At 46.3% G+C, this 27,615-nt stretch overlaps 1 protein-coding gene across 3 annotated transcripts in view; it reads right to left on the bottom strand.

Moving 5' to 3' along the window:
* Positions 1-27,615, bottom strand: part of ADAM22 (ADAM metallopeptidase domain 22) — a 1,168,071-nt gene that overhangs the window by 354,285 nt on the left and 786,171 nt on the right. For all 3 annotated transcript variants that reach the window (XM_085631338.1, XM_085631339.1, XM_085631337.1), the window contains exons 13-14: positions 26,906-26,996; positions 6,172-6,223 (exon numbers count right to left, since the gene is read on the bottom strand). In XM_085631338.1, coding sequence (XP_085487464.1) covers positions 6,172-6,223; positions 26,906-26,996 — 143 coding nt within the window. The remainder of the gene's footprint in view (positions 1-6,171; positions 6,224-26,905; positions 26,997-27,615) is intronic.

Raw genomic sequence — 27,615 nt, 5'->3', positions numbered from 1 at the left:
CAAATTAGATGCTGACATCGAAGCACGGCGCCGGGAACGCCAGAGAAGGGACACTACCAGCAGGGCACTCAACCGTCTGGCAACTGCGACTTCCCTACTTTGCCGGCGCTCTGTGACGATGCAGGAGGGCCTAACACAGTGCTGCAGCGACCTGTCTCGGGGGATGGTGCAGGTGACAAGTGCACTAGGGGTGCTATTGACTAGTCAGGCGTCGACAACTGCTGCAGGGGATGCTGCGGAGAGCATCGACACCAGCAGCAGCATCACACCCCCCGTCCCCGAAGCACGCAGGAGCAGCAGGCGGCTTGGGGTTGGCTCTAGTGAGGATGCACAGGCCGTGCAATCCACCACTGCAGCGCGTATGCGCAAACATTGATGTGGCCCTGCTTAGCCACTTCCCATTGGGTGACGTAACCCTGGACATACTCCTTGTATAGATGGTATATTGCCAGATTGGCCTGTTCATGTGTTCATGGCGTGGTGCCACATTAAACTACGTCATGACTTCTCACAACTCGCTGTGTCCCCTCACTTACTCAGAAATAGTTGCATGTGATCTCTGCCCGTCTCTCTCTCCCATCGATTGCAGTTGGCACTCTAGCTGCGCTGCCCTCTGGCTGGCCTGACTCATCCTCGTTGTCCTCAAAATATGTTAGTTCCACATCTGTACCTTTTTTCGTGGCAAGGTTGTGCAGCATTGCACAAGTGGCAATAATCTTGCAGCAGGTGATGGGTTTGTACTGGCGTGCGCCTCCGCTCTTGTGGAGGCAGCGGAACCTGCTCTTCAGTAGTCCAAACGTGCGCTCCACCACATTGCGTGTTGTTTTGTGGGCCACGTTGTATCGTCTCTCACTCTGGGTTGCTGGGTGTAGGTAGGGAGTGAGGATGAATGAACGGCATGCATATGCACTGTCGCCTGGATGAGTAAAAGGGAACCATCAGTTACATGCCTCTATACACTCTGATTTGCAGGTTTCAAGGGGCGTCACTGTTACTTACCCAGCAGGTATCCCTCTCCGAATTCGCCGGCACTCAGTCGTGTGTAGATCCCACTATTCTGGAAGATGTAAGAGTCGTGGGTGCTCCCAGGAAACTTTGCAACAATATCTGTGATGATGTTCCCTGCATCACAGATCACCTGCACATTGATGGAGTGGGTGGACTTCCTGTTCCTGTAGATGTGCTCTGTATCAGCTGGTGGACAGATTGGGATGTGTGTACCATCAATACAGCCGATGACATGGGGGAACTGTGCCATGTGATAAAAGTCTGTTTTTGTTTTCTGCAGTGCAGCCTGTGTGTTTGGGAAGCTTATGTAGTGGTGCATTCTCTGCATCATGGCATCCAGGAACTTCCTGAAGAAACGGGACAGGCAACTCTGGGATACACCACCCACCGCAGCTATCACCACCTGATAACTGCCTGATGCCAGTAGATGTAGGCTGCAGAGCACCTGCACATGTGGTGGTATGGCGTGCGCCCTTCTTGTTGGCTGGTCCAGGAGTGGGTGCAGGTCCCTTATCAGGTCCATGATGGTTTCGGGGTGTAGCCTGTACCTCTCATGTATCTCTGCATCAGTCAGCTGTAATAGTGTGATGCGCTGTCTGTAGATTTGTTCCTCCCGTCGCCACACCCTCAGTCCTGCTGCCTGTAGACGTAGGCGCCTTGCAATGACGTACATGGCGGCCATGTTGTCCACGCTGTTGCATTTTGGGATTGCTTATGTGCATTGTTGATGGTTACCACCTGCTTTCAATCCGTGTTAATTACCGACTCTTATTTACCGATTTTCCTGGATTTCTTAATTACCGACTGCTCCTACATGTCATTTTAAATTTTTACCACTTCATATTTACCACTTCATATTTACCGATTCGTTAATTATGTATTCGGTAAATATGAATCGGTATTTTAGAATTCGGTAACTATGAATCGGTATTTACCGCCTCATATTTACCGAAAAGTGGTTTTTGGACTCCTACATCTCACTTGTCTGAATACCGGTCGGTAACGGCATATTTACCGAAAATCGGCCGTTACCGACCGGTATTTCGCTACCTACATGAGGCCCTTTGTGAGGTATGTTGGTTTACTCTGAAGTACTTTGTAAATGTTGGGCATTTTTACCCTATGTAAGCCCTAGCAGCTAGAGGTGGGGTATGAGGCACATCCTAAAAGCACGCTCTCCAGGGGCTGTAATGCATAAGTAATAAACCTCACAGCTTTAGCAAATTATCTGCTATCAGCCTAGCAACATATAGAATAAACAAGAATCTCCACAGAATAAAAATTCAGGGGAGCTTTTGCAAGTGTTGGGAGGGTTTAATCAAGAAAAGAATATGACGTGACAGGAAAAAAGTGTGCCAAAGAGTGCCAACACCTGCAAAAGTTAGCTCATAAAGTAAAGACAATGCTAACCTTAACAAAAGCCGATGTGATGCAAAGCCTAGAGAAATTCGCAAGAAAAATAGTTAACTTCCACAATCATATGTCAAATCAGTAGCTGCCATTCACGCTGAAACCCAACAAACATAAGTTAGAGATAACATTAATAAATGTTCACTGCATGATTCAGACATTGCAGGGAAGGTAAGAGTGTCAGGAAGAGAAGCGAAATGCTTGAATCTCAAAGAAAGATATTAACATTTGCTCAAGGAGTGAAAATGTACATATCAGGAACATGAAAGAGGAAGCTCAGGGGAACAACAAGACGAGCCGGGAGAGTGTGGGCATGAAAATAGGTAACAAAGAGGCATGTTATCCTTGTCGACTGGGTGACTAAAGGGACATGCTTCCCGCCTCCTGTGTGGGGAACCAAGGTCTTACGATTAGGCAAGTAAACACTCTCCTTGCTTGTAAGTTAGTCTTGCATGCCCTGTACAGACTGAATGATTGTATTACTGGGGCAAGAAATACACTGACGTCCTGACGAAAGCCCTGGAACCAAGAGGCCTTAACACAGGGTTAAAATATGGCAACAGCAATTTAGAGTCATAGGACCATACCATCCTTACCTCTCTTCTAGATAATTTTAATCTATACCCAATCAGACCACTAATAAATTGAAGCCTATGTCTGTTTGAGGTATTTTTTATTTATTCTAGATACCCCCAGTTACGATGATACCTAAAGTGATCCCTGGCATGTGGTCCTCTTTGACTATAAATGACAGGGTATTCGATTGGAAAACGACACTTTACTGGATGGGCAAGGGATACCCCGTGTTGGCTAGTACTGATATATTAGGGAGAGTGTACCCTTTCTCAAGTTCTCCCCTCACTCATCATAAGTAGGTTTCCGCCATGACCCTGCCTATTGATTGAAGAAGAACAACAGAATGGCATCTGTGCATTCTTTATTCCATTAGCTTCTACAAAGTATGTAGACGTTTGAGGTTGGTAGTGAACAAAGCTCACAAAGTGATCCAGAATACAGCAAGTTTCACCAACCAGTTAAATTATAAACTGCCCAACAAAAGAACCATTTCTCTGCCAGGAGAGTATTGTGGTTCTTTAATTGGTTTAGGGAATGTATGCACTGAATGTTCATGACAACGAGAGTTGGTTACAAGCAGACTGTGTCTTCTTGGCAGATCTGTTGAATGGGGGTGAATGTTTGATTTGCTCTGCAGTCCATCCATCATTTGTATGTCTTTTGCTTTCTCGCCCTAAGTGTACCGAGTGTGCCCACGCATGGGTCCCGGGCTCACTGTGCCACTAGATTCAAGCTGGCCTGGCTGATACCCCGAAACCGGTTCCAGGGTGCTTGTTTCTGTTCCAGGGAGGACCTGGCTTGGCAGTTCGGGCTGGACTGTTCCCATGAGGCACAGGGTTAAGACTGATTAGCACATGACTGGGTCTAAACTGAGGTGGCATGGTGAGCAAAAGAACGATGGATTTAACCCAGATCTGTTGACTGGGGGTGAATGTTTAATTTTCTCTACACTTCTATCCATCATTTGTTTGTCTTTTGTCTTCTTGGCATATGGCCCTTGAAGGCGTGGTCAATATCTATGATGATTTTCATTAGGGAGTTTAGGGAAATGAATTTCACAAACCTAATCAGGGGGGTCAGTCCATGGCGCTGTCCGTGACGAGGGTTCAGGTAAAGGTGTGCATTGGAAATCCAAGACAAAAAACTCTTTAGGCTCTGAATGATTAAGGGCTGATTATGACTACGGCGGTCCAGTGGACTGTAGTAGTCACTGTGGCGGTGTGGACAGCGGTGGTCCAACCGCCCTATTACAACTTGGGCGATCGGCCCGCCATTGCACCACCGCAACCGCCAGAAGTCAGAGATCCAGGGTGGTGGTGAGGGGGTCTTAAGGACACAATATGCTTGTCAAGACCGCCGCGCCATGAAAACCATGGTGGAGAGGAAACAAAGGGGACCCTGTGGGGCCCCCTGTTGTCTCATGGCCAGGGGGCACATGCAGGGTAGCACATGCTGTGCGCCTCTGTGTGCATGCATCCCAATACCTTCATGGCATGGACTGCAGAGTTCATGCTGTGCAGGTAGTGCCTTTGATGTTCCCATTGCGGAGCCATGGGACCGCCAAAGAACCGCCCGTCAGTGACTTTAATAGTCATAATCTGGCGGGCGGTGCGCACACGGGTCTGGTGGTGTGGGAGCGGGGCGGAGGCATGGAAGTCCCACTCCCACACCGCCAAACTCGTAATTGGGTCCTATGACTTTCACTAGATGTCTTGCCGGAGTTTGCATTTTATATCTGTGTTTGGATAATGTATAATGTCTGGAAGCCTGTAATGCCTGTATAAAAGCCCGTCACTTATTTTCTTATTATAGGCAACTTGTGGACATGTAATAAAGAAACAGCATAGCTGGTCACCTGTAATATGTTATCACAGTTGAAGTGTAATGTCACAATGCCTGCTGCCAGCAGACAGGTGGATGGCAGGCCACAGAGCATAATTACAGCTGAACTTTGAACACAGAAATGAAGAACTGGCTTTTCCATCTCCTGGCATTTTTTTCAAAAAAGAAAAGTAATCAACAAAATGGAGATATTGTTGGCAACATGTTTGTTTCCATATTGTAGATCATCATAGGAAAGACAGAATCCCTGCATGTTTCTACACAATCTGGCCCAGAGTATTTTTAATCAAACATATTAAACTTATTCTAATATATTTATGCAAAAATGACTAACCGCTTTTTGCTGTGTTTAATTTTGCAGCAAACATTCTGCTTTTATTCTTAATGTCTACAATGAACATGAAACAGCAAGACACCAATGATCTAAGCAGATTGTGGAAAGATTATTGCGTGCCTATTTATCTTAAGGAATAAAGCACCCTCTGCCGTACACTTAAAGGATAGTGAAAGTCATCTCGGAGTTCCGTGACCTTATGAAGGACCTCGGCCTTCAGCTTCATTTCTCTACATAGTCCTCGGTGACTTGCAGTACCCTTATAATGTATGGCGGGGGTACTTTATCCCATACATTTTGTTGTAACCTGTTGACATGTACTCTATTTAATCTCAGTTGTAATCTTGAATAAATAAATTTTCAAACAGTGCTTAAACAGCCTGAGCCTCTATTAAGGTTACATTGATTAGTCCATCACAGTAATAAAGATTTGGCGGTCATGGTTACTCCGTCACAAACTTCATAGATATCCGGTCCGCCATATTACAATTCCATTATATCCTATGGAACTTGCAATAGGTTGGACGGGATACCCGTCACGTTTGTGACAGATTATCCCATCCGCAAATATCGTTATCAGGTCATTAATTTCAAAAGCTTTTTTTTTTTTTGCAAGTGATGGAACATTGGGAACACGATTGAGATTATGCCGATTAATGGTGTTGGGAATCAAACATGTTGTTTAGAAGACCGAAGGATCGGTGGGGTTAAAGGAAAGAACAAGGAAGGAAATTTTCTTTTTCCTTTTTTATTTATTGTTTATGTCCTTGATTTAATTTTGAGAAAATAACCAAAAGACCATTAATAAGCTCTTGGCAGCCATCCCTTCGGGGCCACTTGACCAGTATAATTATCAGTATCAAACGTCTTGACGAGCCAGAAACCTACGTGGATCCTGTGTAGGATGCAAGTTAGAGAATGATGTATGGTTTTAAAATGCATATTCTGAACACTACATGCCTCTTGATCACAAAAGTGATGGTCAGATATAAACATCTTACCCGATATCTCCCATGATGCATCCAGACCAAGTGTCCTCACATTTGCATTCACCTACAGAAAATTAAGCATTTCATTAAATATTGCTTTAAGGCTCAGAACACATGCAGTACATGAAACAAACTCTTGGTCGACACATTATTTTCTTTTATATTGTTAGTGAAGTTCTAGAACATACTTCAGAATAAATATGGAGTTTTATATGCTCTTTTAGTTTACTAAACATTCATTTGTCTATACAGCTATACACCAAAGCATCACAACATTATAAAATATTCAAGATATATGATAAGGTTTAATCCAGTAATACAGTGCTACTGGGAAATTAGTTTGACAAGCATCCAGCTGCTGTCACTAGGGTGATCACTGACTGTGCACTTGATGGAGAATTGTGATTCCTTTCTGGGGTGGCATGGGGGGGGGGGGAATAAATGATGGACTGGAATGCAACCACAAATAATTAACAGTGGCTGGGATTTATTCGAGCTTCCCACCCATTCCTTTTAGTGTTCTTCAATTTAATGTCCCAGGCACTGGACTTCAGGTCAGACGAGACCAGACGATGCTGGCAGACATAATAGCAAGGGGGGCCTTAGACTACAGAACGTCTCTTTTAAAGGTAAAACATGAATGCAGTGAAGATCTTGGAGCCTTGATCAGAAACTGCTGATGGGGTCTTATCTCCTCAAAGCCATCTGAATATTTCTTGGCGCACAGTCACTCATACTGCGAGGGCACTTCTAGCACACTGCTCCTAATTAATTCTGTTGCACACCAAGATGTTGTATACATTAACATTGAGAGCTCATTTTGCAATATCATCACAGTCAACAATTTCTCATGTGACTCCTTTACTTCAATGATCCGCACCATCAGGAAGGCCTGGCGGTTTTCCAGCTGCTTAGCCTGCAATAATGAGCTTACAAGGTACTTAAGATTCCTGGCGGATCTCAATATGCAATGATAAGTCTGTAAATCAGGTTAGGATATACTCGTCTTTGTAACAGTAATGCTGAAACAGTACAACAAACTATACATTAAAACAAGTGCAACTTTATAGAAAGAAGGCACCTGTCAAAAATCTTTTAACAAAATAGTATTAGTTGAGGTTTGTGTAAAAAGTTAAAATACATTTTTCTGCAGCCTCCTTGACGGAAATTGATGCTGTGAATTTCTTTGAGGCTTTTCACGGAACTTGACATAAATCCAGTGACCAGTTCTGTAAGGCACTTAGCAGATACACACATTCTCATACTGCAAAGCTTTTGAACAGAACAGAAAGCAATGATCTACAGTGGATAATTGCAATGTACACACTGTTCCTAGTGCAAAGGTGTCGTCTGTGAATAGTTGTGTTTTGCTCCTTTCTATGTTTTAAACTACTCCTAAGTTTCCAGGCCCGGTTTATAAATCATTTACGTTAGCAGTTCTATCTTAATCCAAGCGTAAATGAGATTTACTCATGAATTTCGAGGAATAACACTTGCTCGCATATTGGCCCTAAACTGACAACGATATTTTTCTGTACGAAATGTATATTTTACTCAAAGAAATTTTTCAGTAAGTCACACCCAAGCCAAAACTAAAATACAACTATTGAACAAAATACCTGCGAATCAGGCCATAAACGCAGGATTAATTCAAAGGTAAATCAGGAATAAAACACAACTAGTCATTGAAAAAACTTTTCAAATTGAGTGCAGTGTTTTGCTGTGAGGCTTTAAAGAAAATAACAGTCTTTGTTAAAAACCACCTCCAATGCTTTGCAGCACAGTCAACGGGCTTACTGTTCATTCCGCAGACCTGGTCTTTCAACCCTGACATAGTTACAACCATGATTTCAATCTCACTGGATAACACACTCTTCAATCTAAAACTTTCTTTGGGACACAAGATGCGTTGCTCACATCTTCAGCGGAAATGTATTTAAAATAAATGCAATGCTACTCAATGCAAAATTGATGTTTGATTGTGTTGAGTAGACTCTTTAGTAAAACTGTAACTAATGGTCATGTAGTCATGGTGTAAATTTGTTGGCTTTTTTGGGAGTAACATATTGAGACCCTCAACTAACAACTCTAAAGAGAAAAGCATTTATAACCCAGGTGCAAAGCTTTAAGTTGTAGTATTTCCCAACGACTCACACTTAGTTAAATATAACTACTTTTTCACACGAAGCCAAGCTCATTGCCACAAGGCATGTGGGAGAACTGCAGTCAATAAGCCCTTTCTTATACAAAATCCAGGTTCATCACGAGGCTTCATGGCTAGTAAGGGACACGTGATGGATGGAGACACGTAGGCACTAAGTGCATGAATATGTGTACTCCAGTGTTCAGTCCATTAGCTTTTAGTTGTCTGCAGCAGCACATGTTTCAAGGTGTTGGAACCATAAACATTTTGTTTGCCCCTGGATGGCATCACAAAAACCATGCCTAAGACCATACTATTTTTTTAACACATTTAGGATCCTCATGAATGGTGTTGCAAACTGTGGTTGCCCTAATTATTAAACATTCACAAACTGACGTCAATATAGTTCTAGCAGAATTCATTGGCAAATGGCAATTTGTGGTGATCCCAACAGTGAAATCTTGGTGTGAGAATGCAAACACACAACAAGAAAGACCTTTGCATAAATCTGATGAAATTACAAGTCTCTGGCTTTCAAAAACATGTCCCTATGTGTTCCTCAGATGCTGCATTTATTCTAGTGCATCTTGTTAGAATTCTTGCAAGCACCTATGTGTGAGGCACAGTCAAAGTCACTTGAGGCATCACTGCGTGATGTCATGGTTGGCAAAGACTCCCATATAGATTGAGTTACATATGCATCCTGTTGAAAATAATTCAGTTGCCATATTGAGGTCATCCCTCTGTCTAGGTATAAATTTGGGCCTACTGGTATTGGAAGGAATATTCTGCCTCTTCATATGGCATATCGCATAAATCTGTCGATAATACTACTGGCAGAGAATATAATAAAGTTCATCAAACAAGAATATAAATCTATGGATAACCTTAAAAAAACAAGTCTCTTCTAAACTTTAATAGCCCCACATGCTCCATCTATGATCGCCCTTTCTCTTAGTCACAGACACAACTCTTTTTTAGGTCAGAGTCAAAAAGACATTCAGCCTGTATTTGTGTAATGCTGACAAGTAGATGAAAATGCAAAAATAAAGTTGCATTCCTGTTATCCATCTTCGAGACTTCTTAAAAGTGGATCGACGCTTTTGGTTTTCACAGAATAGGCGATTGAAAGTCATGCAGCATTTATAAACAAAGCAAATAAATACAATTTCTCTGTAAATACTTTTCTTTACATTGGAAAGTGGTGAAATAAACTTCTCCCCCACACGCTCCCTGACTGGACATCGCCCAGACCTGTAACCGGTCCACTGTTGGCCCACTTCGGAAACAACAACAGCACGAGTTTGTGCCGTTTTGTGAAACAATGACGAATGGAGCTTAAACCTGCCCCTGCCTCAATCGGTGGCGAGTGCAGGGTGCGTGAACAACCTACAATTGTTGCCAATTGCCCCCCCCCCCCCCCCTCGAGCCAGCAGCAACTTCTAACTAGAAGAAACCAAGCATGATACCCAACAGACCGGCAGAAACTTGCATCAAACCCCACGACACACGTTCTTCTAGAAAAAATATGGTATGCAGTTTAAGATATTAAAATGTTTCTTTGTTTTATAAATGAACTATCATGACTAGACTCGCCTTCAATGTGCCAAATCGACGATAAAATGTGTTACTATCAGAAACAAAATGAAACTGATGGAATGTTTGAGACTTATCATGAAATGGAAAAATACTTTAGCAAAGTCGTAAAATGCCTAGAAACTGTCTGCTAATAAGAACGCTCTTTGGACACAGCATACCACTAATATGCAGGGACATGTTTGTCCTATGAAAGGGTTCGAATTCCTACAAAGCGTTCAAAAGCCCGCATTGTCACTGAGATTTATTAAAGTCTATTTTCCTAGAAGCAACATATTCTTTCATTTTTTCATTTATTGTTATTTTTACCAACTACAATATTGTTGTTCATTAGTCGAATTTGTGTGCTTCCAGATGCAGTCGCATTCAAATTTCAAAGTCCTACTGTAGATAATTTTAAGGGACTCCTGCCTGAGCAGAATTCTTGAAGTAATTTGTAATATGCCCAGAGAAAAAGAGCTGCTCAAGAAAGAATGGCAGTGACAGGGAATGCTCAGAATGAAAGTGCAATGGCTTGCCCAGGGTCATAGACTGACCATGGCTATGATAAGATTTAGGACTGTGCAGAAAGTATAAAGATGTATGTGGAATAATCAGGGATGGCACTATTATTGCTTTCCGCAAATGGCGGTCTAGATTAACCATACAATCAAGGACCTAGGATCTATATATATATTTTTTTTCTAGTTACATTTTTTCCTTGAAATTGCCACCCCTTAAATTGATGCTTTAAGTGATCCCTTTACCTCACCTAAATGGATGGGCTACCTAGGGGGTCATTGTAAGGGTCAGAGAGGTGCACACACAAAAAGTAACTCCTTTGTCACCCCGCTTGGCTTCCCAATGTCATTTGTTTACATTTCCTGCATTACTGTGGAGGACAGGATCGCAGTGGAAGATCCCATTGACTAGTGGTGGCACTCTACTGTTTGAACAGGTGCAACCTGGAGGCATTGTAGTCCGCGGTGCATTGTTCTCCTTTTCTTGACATATTTCCTAATCACCTGGTGTTGCGTCAAGGTCCCTGATTTGTGATGAAGATCAAGCATCCCTGTACAGGATCTTCTGCTGTTTTTCCCCTTATCCATCTTCTCCAGAAAAGCCCTTCTCCATAGCGAGGATGTTCTCTATGCTCTTGACACCTACGTGTCCGTACTGTTTATTTTCATCAATGTGAAAGTCTGTTTGGCATGGTCTCAATCCTTGAGTGCCATGCTCACCCACTGGCTGTGCCTTGTTATCTCTATTGCAGTGATCTCTCACACGTGCCATCTGGGATCTGTCCAAGGATGTCCCACGACCAGCATGGCAGAACCTCGGAGAAGGTTTTGGGTGCCCAACTGCATGACTTATGTGCTGCAGCTACTTTGGCTCTCCTTCCACTATTGTTTCCCATCATCTGCTGGGCAGGGGAGAGGACAGATGTGACTGTGTGCATTATCATCCACGGTACATGCTGCAGCTACTTTGGCTCTCCTTCCACTATTGTTTCCCATCAGCTGCTGGGCAGGGGAGAGGACAGATGTGACTGTGTGCATTATCATCCACGGTACATGTTTTAGTGGTTCTGTTTTTTATTGCACATTTTTAATTAAACTGTGTTTCTGCTGGCCAATGTTATCGCTGTGTTTTTCTTTGGATGGCAATTAATATGCCCTCATCTTATTAAGGACTGGGAAAAGGAACTCGATGAGGAGGTAGTGTTTTGATTATTCATCTGTAATCCCTTTTGTTTGATTCTATCTCGCTCTTCGCAGTCATTACGGCCTGCCCAGGTATGGCCTCGTGTGCTGGAGCTTGGATAGACCGCTAGGGAGTTTGGTTTGAGCAACTGTGGGATTACAGCTGTATGTGTGAGAAAGGAGTGCTTGCACTGCTGACATTTGTGGTATACCTTTTGTGAGTGTGACAGAGCCTTACACTGCCTCTTCTGCTGCTACCACCTGTCCTGTTCCTATTATTTCATTAAGGGGAGATTGCACTATTAATGCCCAAATTGTACATGTACTGTGCATTAGAGAAGCTTGGTATAAAACGTTTCCCTATATGAAACTGAAAACAATTGGTATTGCCAATGCATTGCCTCACGTCAATGTGCAATGTGAATAAAAGAGTGGATTCTCACCACATATGTGAGCAGAGATTACTTTTGGTTTTGGATTTAAAACAAACACAGTTTTGGAACTGGAGTGAAACGGTTTGTAAACTCTTGAAACAAAGCTGTCAGCTGCGCCATGTCATGAGTGACACTTAAGGCCAATTCAGAGGTTTTTAGCCAACGTCATTTTGCATGTGGGATTTTTTAGCACAAAATGAATTTTAAATTCAAGCCCCAGAATACAACCTGCTATTGGCTGAAAAGCGAGGCTGACAGATGTTATAAAGTGCCACTGAACTGCTGGGCAATTTGTTGAAAGTCAAGTAAAATTCAGTTTGTATGTATGTATATGGTATGTTTATAATATGAATTTAGCTGAAAGGTGACAGAGCGCTGTTCATGATCAAAGACAATCATAAAACCAATGAGTAAGAGAAGAGCCACCTGTATTATAGTTAATGCATTGTGATGTAGTGTTCTTTACATAGGTGCGTTTTCAACTCTCTCCTAAATTGGAGCAGCGTTGGGGTGGTCCTTATAGATATGGGGATGTTGCTCCAGACATTGGAAGCATTGATGTAAAAAGCCCGCTGTCTTTGGGTTTCTTCTTTACACTACTTAGTCTCCAGTCTGATGAGGATGAGATGATGCGATCATATATCTTTAGGCCCTGTAGGAGAAGTTCTGCAGCATGTAAGATGCTCCTAAAAAGTGCCAGTGTGGAGTCTGGGAGGCCGCAGAGTAGGATATTGCCACCATCCAGATGTGAGAGTACAAGAGCTGGGCCAACAGTTCTGATTAGGGGTGGGTGGAACTCACAGAGTTTTACTCTGCAGAAATCCACCGAGTTACACGAAAACTCAACGAGATTTCGCAAGCAGGCGGAATCAGCAAGTTGTGCTGATTTTTAGCGCTGGGAGCTTGTTGTCAGCACGAACTGCACCACGCAGCGTGCCAGTGGGCACTGCTCTTTGCTGCTGCTCAAGTAGATTTCTACTTGAGTCGCAGCTTTCTCACTGTGAACGGTCACAACTGCAAACGACCACTTATTTTGAGAAAATCTCGCTGGGTGCCATCCTAATGAAAATTGTGTTAGAGGATGCCAATTCTAACTCGCGCTTGCCAACTTAATATGGGTGAGTCGCGCATGAGAAAAAACTCTGCCACGTGGTGGTTGAGGGAGTTTTGCCGAAACTCTGCATTACAAGTGTTACGCAGACTGGGCAGAACTCTGTAAACTCCACTGATGGAGCAGAATTTATATTGATATCAATTTCTGAAAGAAATGGTTTGACTTTCTCTATAAGAGAAGTTTGTGAATATATGGTTTCTTGGGGACAAGCAAGGAATACACAGTCAAGCTGGGGGACGGTGAAGATGGCCTTTCATGTACAGATGCGTGTATCTTGCTGCTGTTGGGCGAACATTAAAACTCTCCTATAACAAAGGAGAAGCCTAAAAACCTTATACCCATACGAATAGGAGTCTACATGAGGTTTGGGTACTGGAATATACCGCAACCCTGCGTGTCTAAGAGCAAAGATAAAAACATATGCTGGTGCCCCTTCCCTAAGCCCAACATCAGTCAGCTTACAGCTTGTGTTGTTTAGCTGCTGCTCTTGTAGTACCTTTGTGAAGCACCTACCCTGAACATGTGTAACACGTGTTACAGCTGTTGCCCCGCGAGGGATTCCAGTGCCATTGTCCACGGTGCACAGGCAGCCATGTCCACAGGCAGAAGCAGTTTGAGGCAAAAGCCATTAAGGTGTTGTTGTACTTGGCCCTTTTTGCAGGGTCATCCCTGAACCTTTTGCCTTCCTCCTATATTTTTTCTGACCTGTTGTTGTTGGTTTTATGACTCTGGGCACTTTTTCACTGCTGATCAGTGGTAAAGTGCATATGCTCTCTTTCGTAAATTGTGTTATGGATTAGTGACTCCATGATTGGCTTATTTGTTTTACTTGTCAGGCCCTAGTACAGTGCACCATGTGTGCCCAGGGCATGTAAATCAAATGCTGCTGGTGGGCTTGCAGCACTGGTTGTGCCACCCACAGACGCAGCTTGTAAAATATGGCTCAGGCCTGCCATTGCAGAGCCTTTGTGCAGTCTGGGACTGCCATGTCGACTTGGCAAGTGCACACACTTGCCATGTCCTAAACCTTACCTTTTCTACATGTTATTCACCCCTAAGGTAGGCCCAAGGTACCCCCATGGGCAGGGTGCATTGTGTGTGAAAGGTAGGACATGCCCTGATGTCTGTGGCATGTCCTGATAGTGAATTACTGCCAATTTTGTTTTTCACTATTGCAAGGCTATCTGTTCCCATAGGCCAGAATGGGCAGTTTGATTATAACCTCTTATAACTCTAACTGACCTAGGGAACAAGATAGAAAAATAAAGTTTAGTATGCCTGAACTCAGAATGTTAAAATACATCTTTTAGTGTGGGTGATTTTTGCATTCTGTGTTTGAAAATACCACTTTTAGAAAGTAGGTATTTTCTTGCCTAAACATCCAGTATGCCTCTGCTACGTTTGTGTATTCCATGTCTGGTTTGTGAGTGACAGGGGGCTGGAGAGGGCCTTAGCTCCAGCAGTCTGATGGGTCAGGGCCGGGCTGAATAGGACCTGCATTGATTAGAGAGTAGGGGGAGGAGATTTCTTTTCACTGACCTGAGCCTTCATAGAATAGAGTAGGGGGAGAAGATTTCCTTTCAGCTACCTGGGCCAGGTCTGCTTTCAACAATGCTGTCTCCACCTCCTGCCAGGAAACTGCACCAGGGAGGACAGAATTGGTATTGGCTGGGCACAGGCGCCCTCTGCCTTCAGAGGACAAAGGACTTTGCAGTATAAATATTGGGGCCCAGACCCCAGAACTTTAGATCACTTCTGGGAATGAAGACGAACCCCTTGCCAAGGAGAAGAACCAAAAGAAGCTGAAGGAGGAGACTGCCCCTGTGCTGTGCTATTTCTGGGGTTGGCCTGCAGTGGTTACTTATTTGTCAAGGAAAGGAGAAAAGGAACTTTGTGAACTTTCATCATCTTGAAGAAGAATCACCAAGGGCTTGAAGTGTGCTTGCCTCCTGCCTGAAGTCTCAGGGATACAAGACTTCACCACCAGCTCCCCTGAATTCCCTGGCTGGGAATTCTACCTGCAGAGAGGTGCCTACTGTTGTTTGGGCCCTCTGAGAAGACTGCGTGTCGCTGGGAGCTGGAAGAGCAACGCAACGAGGAGAAGAGTGTCACCGCCGCAGCAGTTGCCGTCGCATTGCTGCACAAGAGTGCCGCCGCCGCAGCTCTTCAACATCGCATCGCAGACGAAGAGTGTTGCATCACCGGAGAAACGTGTCGCAGGGCCTGTCGCGGCTCCAAAGTTCACCGATTTCGCTGCACGGCCGTTGGGCGTGCACGCATCGCCTCCACGTTGTCGCATCGCATCAAAGACGCCATTTTGTCACATTGCACCGGATCGTCGCATCGCGGCGCCATGTTTTCGCATCGTAACCGGAACGCAGTATGAAACCCAAGTATCACCTCCTCTCCGGTAAGGAACCGACGCATCACCTCCCCTGCGTTGCAGTAAGGAACTAACGCATCACCTCCCCCGAAGCAAGGAACCAACGTATCTCCTTCCCTGCGACCCTTTTGTTTGTTTGCGTGACGCATCCAAGGTACTTTGAGAGTAAAGTGTCGCTTTTACCATCTACCGTGAACTAAGCCATTTCTACCATTTTAAAAGTCTATTTTTGATTAAAGTATTGTGGATTTTTGTCATGATCTTGTGTTAAGTCTAGTAAAGATTACTTATTTTTCTAAACTGGTGTGGTGTCCATTTGTAGTGTTTTCACTGCATTACTGTATGTGTTCACAAATGCTTTACACACTGTCTCTGAGATAAGCCTGCCTGCTCATGCCAAGCTACCAAGGGGTGAGCAGGGGTTATTTAGGAGTGTAGCCCGCTTACCCTGATTAGAAGCAAGGGTTCCTATTTGGTCAAAAGGTGTATACCGTTGCCAACTAGAGACCCCCAGTTCTTACATTGGTGGTCAGCGGTGAGGATTCTTAACTTGCATCTGTGACTCATATACAGTGATTGGTGTACACTACTAGTGAGTGCAGACCATTACGCAACCACATACTATTTATCCCGGTTTCCCTTTGGAATTTGGGTATTGGAACTCTGGTTAGTTGTTGCACCTGTTGGGCCTTGTCAAAATGGAAGTCAACTTTTGGAACCTGCACATCTACAAGATAAGGGAACTGAAAGTATTTTGCAAGGAGAGGGGTCTACCTGTGAAGAGGAGATCCACAAGGCGGGATCTTGAGGCAGGCCTGCATAGCTATGAGGTGCTACGCTGGAAAGCAACACTAGCAGATAACTCTGAGGAGGAATCTGAGTGGGAGGATCCCCAGCCAGAATACCAAGAGGGCAGTGGCCCTGAGGAGGAAACATTTTGGGAAAGATTGGCTCGTAAAGAGAGGAATCGGATTTGTGTTCGTGACCGGAGGCTGAGGCAGCTAGACTGGGAGTGCGAGGATTAGCTGAAAAAGAAAAGTATGTAGCTCAGGAAGTGAGCTTGGCTGGGTTGGAGGTGGAGTCCAGCTCAGATGGTGGCAGCAAAATTGAGTTATCTAGTGCTGAGGGAGCAATACACACACCCAGAGATGTGGCACCTGACTTGAAGGAGGGGGTGAACATACATCAGGGGGTTCAAGGATATGAGGTAGCTCCAGTGGTGCACAGTGTCCCTGAGGTGAATTGGGAAACTGATGCAGGGTTTCATGGTCCTAATGCTGGGCGGGACACTCTACTGACTCTAGATGAGAGGTGCAGGGAGAGGGGTTCCCCCATGGCTGAAATCCTGGTGTGTGAGTGTGGAGACTGCCCAGAAGAGTGTGGGTTGAGTGACAGAGACAGTCAGATACTGTCTTGCCAATCTCAGGAGAGTGGTGTGGAGTACGTGTGCGAGGCACTGGATGGTGAGGTGAAGGATAGTTTGGATAACACCTGTGGGGGGCTGTGTGATCCAAATGTGGGAGAGCATATTGTAAGTCCCTGTTTTCCAGAGCTATGCCAACACCTGTTGGAGTGTGATTTCTCTGACCCCAGGGAGCTCACCAGGGAGGCAGACCTTTTGGTGGATTCCAGAGGGTCTGAAGAGGCATTGGGGAGTGACCATAAGAGGAGTGGCTCAGGTACCTTACAGCCCAGAGTGGTGGGATAGGTTCAGAGTGGCCCAGCTAGGTCCCGGTGTAGTGGGAGGGTTGAAGGGCCTCACGCCCTGTCTCCAAGGAGAAGGAGTGAGACTGGAATGTGTCCCAAAGTGCCCAAACCTCATTCTCAGGACCTGGATGGCCCTTAAGGGAACACCAGGTAGGGAGCCTAGGCTGTACTAGTAGTCCAGAGGGGGATCTCCTAGTGTCAGGAGAACTGGGAGTGTCTGTAAGTGGACCTCCATCAGTTCTGGTGTCTGGCAGTGCCACTCCTAAGTGGAGGGTGCAGAAGTCCAGATTGAGGGGTGAGAGGGGGAGAGGGGGAGAGAGTCCCCAGTGGAAGAACCACCAGGGGCCAGCCAGAAGAGCTGAGTCTCCTAGGAGTGACCATAGTGACACCACTTCTGTCCTGGGGGATCTTCACACACTGTCAGATGGACAGGGGTCAGGAGATCTGCACCAGGTAGACTGTCACACAACACAGGAGTTATGTGCTACCCTCAGGGGGGGCCTGTGTGCTCCCCGGGAAGTCCTGGTGTGCTGGGCAGGAGCTCAGCCGCAGGGTTTAGTCCTTGGGTTGGGAAGGCAGGTTCAGGTGTTGCCTGGCCTGGAGGGAAGGACAACTGTAATCAGTGTCCCTATCGGTTTGTCTTCTGGGGGCACCGTTCCACGTGGGACGGTGCAGGGCCTCAGTAAGGGGGGCGGAGAGAGGGCAGCCTCACCCCTGACCTCTGCCCAGTGTAAGGGTATAGACCCTAAGCTGGGATCCCAGTTGCAGGATAGCACCCCTGAACTGGTGGGCGAATAGTGCAGGACACCTGCCACAGGTGCCCTGACAATTCTGGAAGGGGGTACCGCTCCAAGTGGGAGGGTACAGAGCCCCGAGGAGAAGGAGGACTGGGTGTTGGAAGGCCCACCCCAGTCTCCTGTTCAACCACCGGGTACTGGCCCGGGGTTGGTGGGTCAGTGTCAGGATGTCATACCTGACAGGAGGGAGAGTGGACCAAGGGTGCCAAGTACCTAGGGCTACTGCCCCCCGCTCTCTAACGCCACAGAGGTTGGAGAACCATGAGAGGCCTGGGGCCTGGTTCTCATCACTGACAGCTGTCAGTGGCCACTGTGGCTTGCTGTTCTGGAGGACAAAGTTACCCCTGGGAGGGGGACAGGAGTCGCACCCCGTGGTGGACTGGGCCACACCACTGTGTTGGCCATGTGGGTACTGTCTGTCTGTTGGGACACACCTGTGAGCAAGCTAAAGTTAGGTGCTGCACAGATGGTGTCCACAGGTGAGGAGAAGGGTTCCCCATGGGTTAGCTTTGTGGCCCCTGAGAGTATGGACAGAGGGATCCAAAAAGGTTCAGATTGGCATAGAACTGGGGTATGCCCCTGCAGTTGCAGGCCAGGATCCATGTTCTAACGCCCAAAGCAGGGAATCCCATCAAGGTAGTGATTGGTCTACCCTGCGTTTTGGCTGGAAGGGGGTTGTGTTGGACTTGTCCCTTTTTGCAGGGTCATCTCTGAACTTTTTGCCTTCCCCCTATATTTTTTCTGACCAGTTGTTGTTGGTTTTATGACTCTGGGCACTTTTTCACTGCAGATCAGTGCTAAAGTGCATATGCTCTCTTTTGTAAATTGTGTTATGGATTAGTGACTCCATGATTGGCTTATTTGATTTACTTGTCAGACCCTAGTATAGTGCACCATGTGTGCCCAGGGCATGTAAATCAAATGCTTCTGGTGGGCTTGCAGCACTGGTTGTGCCAATCACAGAAGCAGCTTGGTAAAATATGGCTCAGGACTGCCATTGCAGAGCCTGTGTGCAATCTGGGAGTGCCATGTCGACTTGGCAAGTGTACACACTTGCCAGACCCTAAACCGTCCCTTTTCTACATGTTAGTCACCCCTAAGTTAGGTCCAAGGTACCCCCATGGGCAGGGTGCATTGTATGAGAAAGGTAGGACATGGCCTGATGTGTGTGGTATGTACTGATAGTGAATTACAGCCAATTTCGTTTTTCACTATTGCAAAGCTACCTGTTCCCATAGGCCAGAATGAGCAGTTTCATTATAACATCTTATAACCCGAACTGACCCAGGGAACAAGATAGAAAAATACATCTTAGTATGCCTGAACTCAGAATGTTGAAATACATCTTTTAGTGTGGATGAGTTTTGCGTTCTGTGTTTGAAAATACCACTTTTAGAAAGTAGGTATTTTCTTGCCTAAACATCCAGTATGCCTCTGCTAGGATTGTGTATTCCATGTCTGGTTTGTGAGTGACAGGGGGCTGGAGAGGGCCTTGGCTCCAGCAGTCTGATGGGTTAGGGCTGGGCTGAATAGGACCTGCATTGAATAAAGAGTAGGGGGAGGAGATTTCCTTTCACTGACCTTAGCCTTCATAGAATAGAGAGTAGGGGGAGGAGATTTCCTTTCAGCTATCTGGGCCAGGTCTGCTTTCAACAATGTTGTCTCGACCTCCTGCCAAGAAGCTGCACCAGGGAGGACAGAACTGGTTTTGGCTGGGCACAGGCACCCTCTGCCTTCAGAGGACAAAGGATTTTGCATATAAATATAGGGGCCCAGACCCCAGAACTTTAGATCACTTCGGGGAATTAAGACGAACCCGTTGCCAAGGAGAAGAACCAAAAGAAGCTGAAGGAGAAGACTGCCCCTGTGCTGTGCTATTTCTGGGATTGGCCTGCAGTGGTTACTTATTTGCCAAGGAAAGGAGAAAAGGAACTTTGTGAACTTTCATCATCTTGAAGAAGAATCTCCAAGGGCTTGAAGTGTGCTTGCCTGAAGTTTCAGGGATACAAGACTTCACCACCAGCCCCCCTGAATTCCCTTGCTGGAAATTCTACCTGCAGAGAGGTGCCTACTGTTGTTTGGGCCCTCTGAGAAGACTGCGTGTCGCTGGGAGCTGGAAGCGTGACGCAACGAGGAGAAGCGTGTCGCCGTCGCAACAGTTGGCATCGCATCGCCGAAGAAGCCTGTCACCGCCGCAGCTGTTCACCATTGCATTGCAGACGAAGAGTGTCGCATCACCGGAGTAGCGTGCCGCCGCCTCAGAGGTTGCCGTTGCATCACCGGAAAAACGTGTCATAGGGCCTGTCGCGGCTCCAAAGTTCACCGATTTCGCCGCACTGCCGTTGGGCGTGCACGCATCGCCTCCATGTTGCTGCATCGCATCAAAGACGCCATTTTGTCGCATTGCACCGGATCGCAGCATTGCGGCGCCATCTTTTCGCATCATAACCGGAATGCAGTAAGAAACCGACGCATCACCTCCTCTCCGGTAAGGAACCGACGCATTACTTCCCCTGCGCTGCAGTAAGGAACCGACACATCACTCCCCCTAAGCAAGGAACCAACGCATCACCTTCCATGCAACCCTTTTGTTTGTTTGCGTGGCGCATCCAAGGTACTTTGAGAGTAAAGTGTCGCTTTTACCATCTACAGTGAACTAAGCTATTTCTACCATTTTAAAAGTCTATTTTTGATTAAAGTATTGTGGATTGTTGTCGTGGTCTTGTGTTAAGTCTAGTAAAGATTACTTATTTTTCTAATGGTGTGGTGTCCATTTGTACTGTTTTCACTGTATTACTGTATGTGTTCACAAATGCTTTACACACTGCCTCTGAGATAAGGCTGCCTGCTCGTGCAAAGCTACCAAGGGGGTGATTCCCTTTCTGCCAAAATAGCCTTGGGAGCTGGGGAAGAGCTCCCCCAGCTCCCGAGGCTCCCCCCCCCCCCTTTCACTGTAATGACGATCGGCGCGCACGGCGCGCCAACGTCATTACAGTGAAAGTGAAACTGAAATGAGCCAAGAGGCTCATTTCAGTTTCACTTTCTACGTGCTCAGGGGGCAATCTCAGCCCCCTGAGCACGTAGATAGACGGGAGAGGTATCGTTAGAAAGGGGAGAATCTCCCCTTTCCAATGGTACCCCTCCCCAGTGGATCCCTGCTTGGGGATCGCCACAGGAGGGTGATCCCCAAGCAGGGATCCACCCACTAGATACCAGGGAGGGGGGAGCGGCCCCTTGGGCAAAGGCCTTTGCTCCCCCTAGTTTATTTTGGGCATTATTTAGTCTTTTTGCCCCCCCGGGCGCATATGGGGGCAGTAGCCCCCAATCTGCCCCCCGGGGGGCAAAAAGCCCACTAGACACCAGGGAAATTTATAAAAAACAACAATAGGGGTGGGGGCTGCCCAAAACTGGCAGGCCCATGCCCCCACCCCACCCCCCAATTATCACAGTCTTTCTGCCCCCCCCGGAGGGCAGATGAGGCATTGGCCCCTAATCTGCCCCTTCGGGGGCAGAAAGCCCACTATACACCAGGGATTTGTTTTCTGTTTTTTTTTTAGGGTGGGGGCTGCCCGAAACGGGCATGCCAATGCCCCCACCCACCTGACACCATTACAGCCTTTCTGCCCCCCCTGGGGGGCAGATGGGGTATTGGCCCCCAATCTGCCCCCCCGGGGGGGGCAAAAAGACCACTAGACACCAGGGAATTGTAAAAAAAAAAAAATAGGGGTGGGGGCTGCCCAAAGCGGGTAGGCCCATGCCCCCACCCCACTCCCCAATTATCACAGTCTTTCTGCCCCCCCGGGGGGCAGATGGGGCATTTGCCCCTAATCTGCCCCTTCGGGGGGGGCAGAAAGCCCACTAAACACCAGGGATTTTTTTTGCACAATTGTTTTTAGGGTGTGGGTTGCCCGAAACGGGCACGCCAATGCACCCACTCTCCACCCCACAAAAATGACAGTCTTTCTGCCCCCCAGGAGGCAGATGGGAGCAGTAGCCCCCAATCTGCCCCCCCCTGGGAGCGCAGAATGCCCACTAGAAACCATGAATTTTTTTGTTTTATTAGTGTAGGGGTAGGGGCTCCCCAAAATGGGCATGACAATACCCCACCCCACCCCCAGAGAAATTCCAGTCTTTCTGCCCCCCCCCCGGAGGGCAGATGGTGGCAGTGGCCCCTGATCTGCCCCCTGGGGGGGGCAGAAAACCCAGTAGGCGCCAGCGAGTATGCAGGCTTTTTTTATGCGTGGGAGTGGGGGCTGCCCAAAATGGTCATACCAATGCCCCCACCCCCCAAAAAATAGCCACAGTCTTTCTGCCCCTTTAGGGGCATATCAGGATGAAACCCCCTTCCCCAATTCCCCCCCAGGGCGGCAGAAAGCCCACTGGGCTCCGATTTTTTTTAGCAATGTGCATACCTGTGGATTTTGGGCCCTAGCGCAGTTGGCACGTAGGCAAACCTAGCAAACCTGTACATTCTTTAAAACTAGACACCGAGGGGAATCCTGGATGGGGTGACTTCACTGGCTCTCACCAGGTTCTGTTACCCAGAATCCATTACAAACCTAAAAATGTGTTCCAAATAACACAGTTTCCTCACATTTCTTTGTCGGAAAGTTCTGGAATCTGCGTGGGTCCACAAAATTCCACCCACCCTGTGTTCCTCAAAGTCTTCAGAGAAAAATGGTACCTCACTTGCGTGGGTAGGCCTATTGCCCGCGTCAGGCAAGGGCCCAAAACCTATTGAGGAGTCATCAAAATTACCTATCACAAAACAACCTGGTTTTGCAAACTGGGTCCTATGAGTTTTTGGCCCCGGGCTTGGCGGCCACCTAGGGAAACCTACCAAACCCACACATTTCTGAAAACTAGACACCCGTGGGATTCCAGGGAGGTATGGCTTGCGTGTTTCCCCCAACGTTTCCTTACCCAGAATGCCCGGCAAACCACACGTGTGAGGCACCGTTTTTATCAGGAGACCTGGGGGAACGCTGGGTGGTAGGAAATTTGTGTCAGCCCAGTGATGCCACAACTTTCCCACACAAAAATGTGTGAAAAGGGTGATTTTTTCAGCTAAATTTGAGGTTTGCAGGGCATTCTGGGTAAGGAAACGTTGGGGGATCCACGTGAGCTATACCTCCCTAGAATCCCCCGGGTGTCTAGTTTTCAGAAATGTGTGGGTTTGGTAGGTTCCCGTAGGTGGCCGCCGAGCTCCGGCCAAAAACCCAGGTGACCCCCCTGGCAAAACCAGGTCGTTTTGATGTAGGCAATTTTCGTGTCGCCTCAATACGTTTTGGGCCCATGCCTGTCGCGGGTACTTAGGTCTCCCACACAAGTGAGGCACCATTTTTACCGGGAGACCCGGGGGGACGCTGGGTGGTTGGAAATTTGAGTGAGCCCGGTGATGCCACAACTTTCCCACACAAAAATGTGTGAAAAATGTGATTTTTTCAGCTAAAATTGAGGTTTGCAGGGGATTCTGGGTAAGGAAACGTTGGGGGATCCACGCAAGCCATACCTCCCTGGAAGCCCCCAGGTGTCTAGTTTTCATAAATGTATGGTTTTGGTAGGTTTCCTTAGATGGCCGCCGAACACCGGGCCAAAAACCCAAGTGACCCCCCCTTCAAAAACCAGGTGGTTTTGAGATAGGCAATTTTGATGTCGCCTCACTGCGTTTTCGGCCCTTGCCTGTCGCGGGTACTTGGGCCTCCCACACAAGTGAGGCATCATTTTTACCGGGAGACCCGGGGCAACGCTGGGTGGTGGTAAATTTGAGTGAGCCCGGTGCTGCCACAACTTTCCCACACAAAAATGTGTGAAAAATGTGATTTTTTCAGCTAAAATTGAGGTTTGCAGGGGATTCTGGGTAAGGAAACGTTGGGAAATCCACGCAAGCCATGCCTTCCTGGAAGCACACGGGTGTCTAGTTTTCAAAAATGTATCGGTTTGCTAGGTTTCCCAAGGTGCCCGCAGAGCTGGGGTTCAAAAACTACAGCGAGACATTTGGCCAAAAACGGGTCATTTTTCACTGCGAAATTGAGGTGTGACCAGGTTGCGTTTTGCGCCGTTTCCTGTCGCGGGCACTAGGCCGACCCACACAAGTGAGGTACAGTTTTTCTCGTAAGACTTTGGGGAACGCGGGGTGGGTGAAAATTTGTGGATCCATGCAGATTCCGGAACTTTCCACCACAGAAATGTGGGGAAAATGTGGGTTTTTTGTCACTTTTTTAGGTTTGCAAGGGATTCTGGGTAACAGACCCTGGTGGGAGTCAGTCAAGTCACCCCATCCTGGATTCCCCTGGGTGTCTAGTTTTAAGCAAATGTATAGGTTTGCTAGGTTTCCCAAGGTGCTCGCAGAGCTAGGGTTCAAAAACTACAGCTAGACATTTTGCCAAAAAAGGGTCATTTTTCACTGCGAAATTGAGGTGTGACCACATTGCGTTTTGCACCGTTTCCTGTCGCGGGCACTAGGCCGACCCACACAAGTGAGGTACCGTTTTTCTCATAAGACTTTGGGGAACGCGGGGTGGGTGGAAATTTGTGGATCCACGCAGATTCTGGAACTTTCCACCACAGAAATGTGGGGAAAATGTGTTTTTTTTGTCAATTTTTTAGGTTTGCAAGGGATTCTGGGTAACAGACCCTGGTGGGAGGCAGTCAAGTCACCCCATCCTGGATCCCCCTGGGTGTCTAGTTTTCAAAAATGTATAGGTTTGCTAGGTGTCCCAAGGTGCCCGCAGAGCTAGGGTTCAAAAACTACAGCTAGACGTTTTGCCAAAAAAGGGTCATTTTTCACTGCGAAATTGAGGTGTGACCACGTTGCGTTTTGCGCCGTTTCCTGTCGCGGGCACTAGGCCGACCCACACAAGTGAGGTACCGTTTTTCTGGTAAGACTTTGGGGAACGCAGGGTGGGTGGAAATTTGTGGATCCACGCAGATTCCGGAACTTTCCACCACAGAAATGTGGGGAAAATGTGGCTTTTTTGACAATTTTTTAGGTTTGCAAGGGATTCTGGGTAACAGACCCTGGTGGGAGGCAGTCAAGTCACACCATCCTGGATTGCCCTGGGTGTCTAGTTTTCAAAAATGTATAGGGTTGCTAGGTTTCCCAAGGTGTCCGCAGAGCTAGGGTTCAAAAACTAGAGCTAGGCACTTTGCCAAAAAAGGGTAAATTTTCACTGCGATACTGAGTTGTGACCACGTTGCGTTTTGCGCCGTTTCCTGTCGCGGGCACTATGGCTACCCACACAAGTGAGGTACCATTTTTATTGGCAGACATAGGGTAATTCAGGTTTGTAAAGGAACTGTTATTATCTATTGACTTTCGATGCATTTCTGCCTTCCAAATGAAAGATATTGTGTAAAAAAAAAGTCATTCTAAAAAATGACTGATAATTCTCATGCTAGTATGAGAATTCCCAATTTCAGAAATGTGCAAATATCTACTGTTTCTAAACTCTATATTTTGTTCCCATTTCAGAAATACATAGGTGTCTTTCATACCGATTTTCCCATGTACACATTTTTACAGAATAATTACTGTGTACCCGGTACATAATAAAAAACATTGCAATTTGCTGCTCAGTTTTTGGCTCTGGGTTCGTCGGGTTCTTGGTGAACCTACAAGTCCTATATATCCCCACAACCAGTAATGTCCAGCGGATGTAATGGTATATTGCTTTCAAAGAGCTTTCATAATTAGAAGAAGTTAAAGGTGAAAACGTTGACACAAAAGGCTGTTTTTTTCAACTAATTTTCAATTTATCCTATATTTAACTGTTAGTTTCTATTAAAAAAACCTTGATGGATCTACACAAATGACCCCTTGCTGAATTCAGAATTTTGTCTTCTTCTCGGAAATGTATAGCTTTCCAGGATGCATTTTTGCTTTTGTATCCATTTCTGCCATTAACTGGAAGGAGGTCAAAAGCACAAAAAATGGCAAAATTAGGCTATGTCCCAGAAAAATGCCAAAACTGTGTAAAAAATGTTTGGTTTCTGACAAAAGTCTGGTATCCCCGAAAAGCTGGGAAAATGGTGATTTCAACCCCACAAACCCTTTTTTGATAACATTTGCAGGGAAAAACCCAGATGCTTTCATTTGCAGCCCGTTTTTCCAATTTTTCCGAAAAAAAACTAAATTTTGCTGTATTTTGGCTCATTTCTGTGACCCCTCTAGGAGAATCCATAAACCCTGAGTACCTTTAGAATCCCCATGATGTTGGAAGAAAAGGATGCAAATTTGGCATGGATACCTTATGTGGTCAAAACGTTACAGGGGCCTCAGCGCCCACTACCCCAAATAGCAAAAAAAGGGCGTGGCACAGGAGGGGAAAAGGCCTGGCAGCGAAGGGGTTAGGGTCCACTACACCCCAACTATGACTGTCTTTTACTACCAAACGGGGCAAGAGGCCACTTCTTTGCTAGTATTAGGGCCCATGACACACTTCCTGAGCCACTGAATGCACTTCGTGACGTTAGCAGAAGACAGGGCTTGTCTGGTGAAAGTGCATCTCTACTGCTGGATCCCTGCTCACTGTGGTGACCTCGGCTGGAGAGAGGTTCCTGCACTGTGGGCGTGGCCATTAAACTGGTACCTTTGAAGTCAAGCATTGCTTTTTTTGATAATTGTACAGTGCGAGATTTCCAATAATGAAGGATAAAAGCATGGTATCTACAGTCGACAGCCCAATCATGAAAATAAATTTACAGTGTTAACATGGTTAAAAGCGGAACCAGTGAAATTCAGTCAAGTAAGTTTCCGTAGACAAAAAACTTCCACTGAAATAAAATCATAAAATGTGTAACTGAGCAATGCATATTACAGTACGCCACTGCTTCGTTTTTCTTTTAGAAAATCACAAAGGAATGCGCTCTTGGCTTTGAATAAACATACCACTTAGTAACTTTTTCTTATCCGAGAAAATTCCGAGATTATGAGCCAGGGACTGGGCCAGAGTCACAGCCATAACGTCCGGTTTTCCAAACTAAAAGAAAGCAAATAACACAGTGAGCCATGTGACGGGCGAGGCATGCCTCAAAAACACAATACTTGCTTTCATTAATGGTATAACTTTAAAAGCAATAAGAAGAATTAATAAAACAAATATGAGATTGGTGGGTGGTACAGGCAGGGCCCTGATTGCCACGGCTCCGTAGACACAAATAGAAGCTCAATTTGCCGCCAAAAATAATTGTTCATACACCTGAGCGAATTGTGATCACTAACAAGCAAACCGTGCACAAATTGTAAAATGTGATCTAAAGCATTCATCATATTTTCAGTAGACATGGCACACAGTTAAAGATCAGTTTGCCTGTGAGTTCTGATTGGAGGACATCGCTGGAGAAAGTGATGCTGATAAGTGATTGATCCATATACAAGAGGGTACCTGGCATGAGAAACGCCCATTGACCTCCGTCTAGTCAGTTACGAACTATTTGAGTAGGTACAAAGACCATAAGTGATTACACGCGCATAGTGCATTTTTCATCAGTTGGAAAACATTTCTTTAGGTTGTCCCTGGCTGTGTATATGGTGAAAGGTCTGCCTGACATATTCTCAGTTTCAAATGTATCTGCACCAATCACGGCAGAGCGCACGGA

This window comes from Triturus cristatus, chromosome 10 (assembly GCF_964204655.1).
Source record: "Triturus cristatus chromosome 10, aTriCri1.1, whole genome shotgun sequence".
Lineage (NCBI taxonomy): Eukaryota > Metazoa > Chordata > Amphibia > Caudata > Salamandridae > Triturus > Triturus cristatus.
Note: the sequence above shows the minus strand (reverse complement) of the source record. Positions and strands in the feature narration are given on the sequence as shown.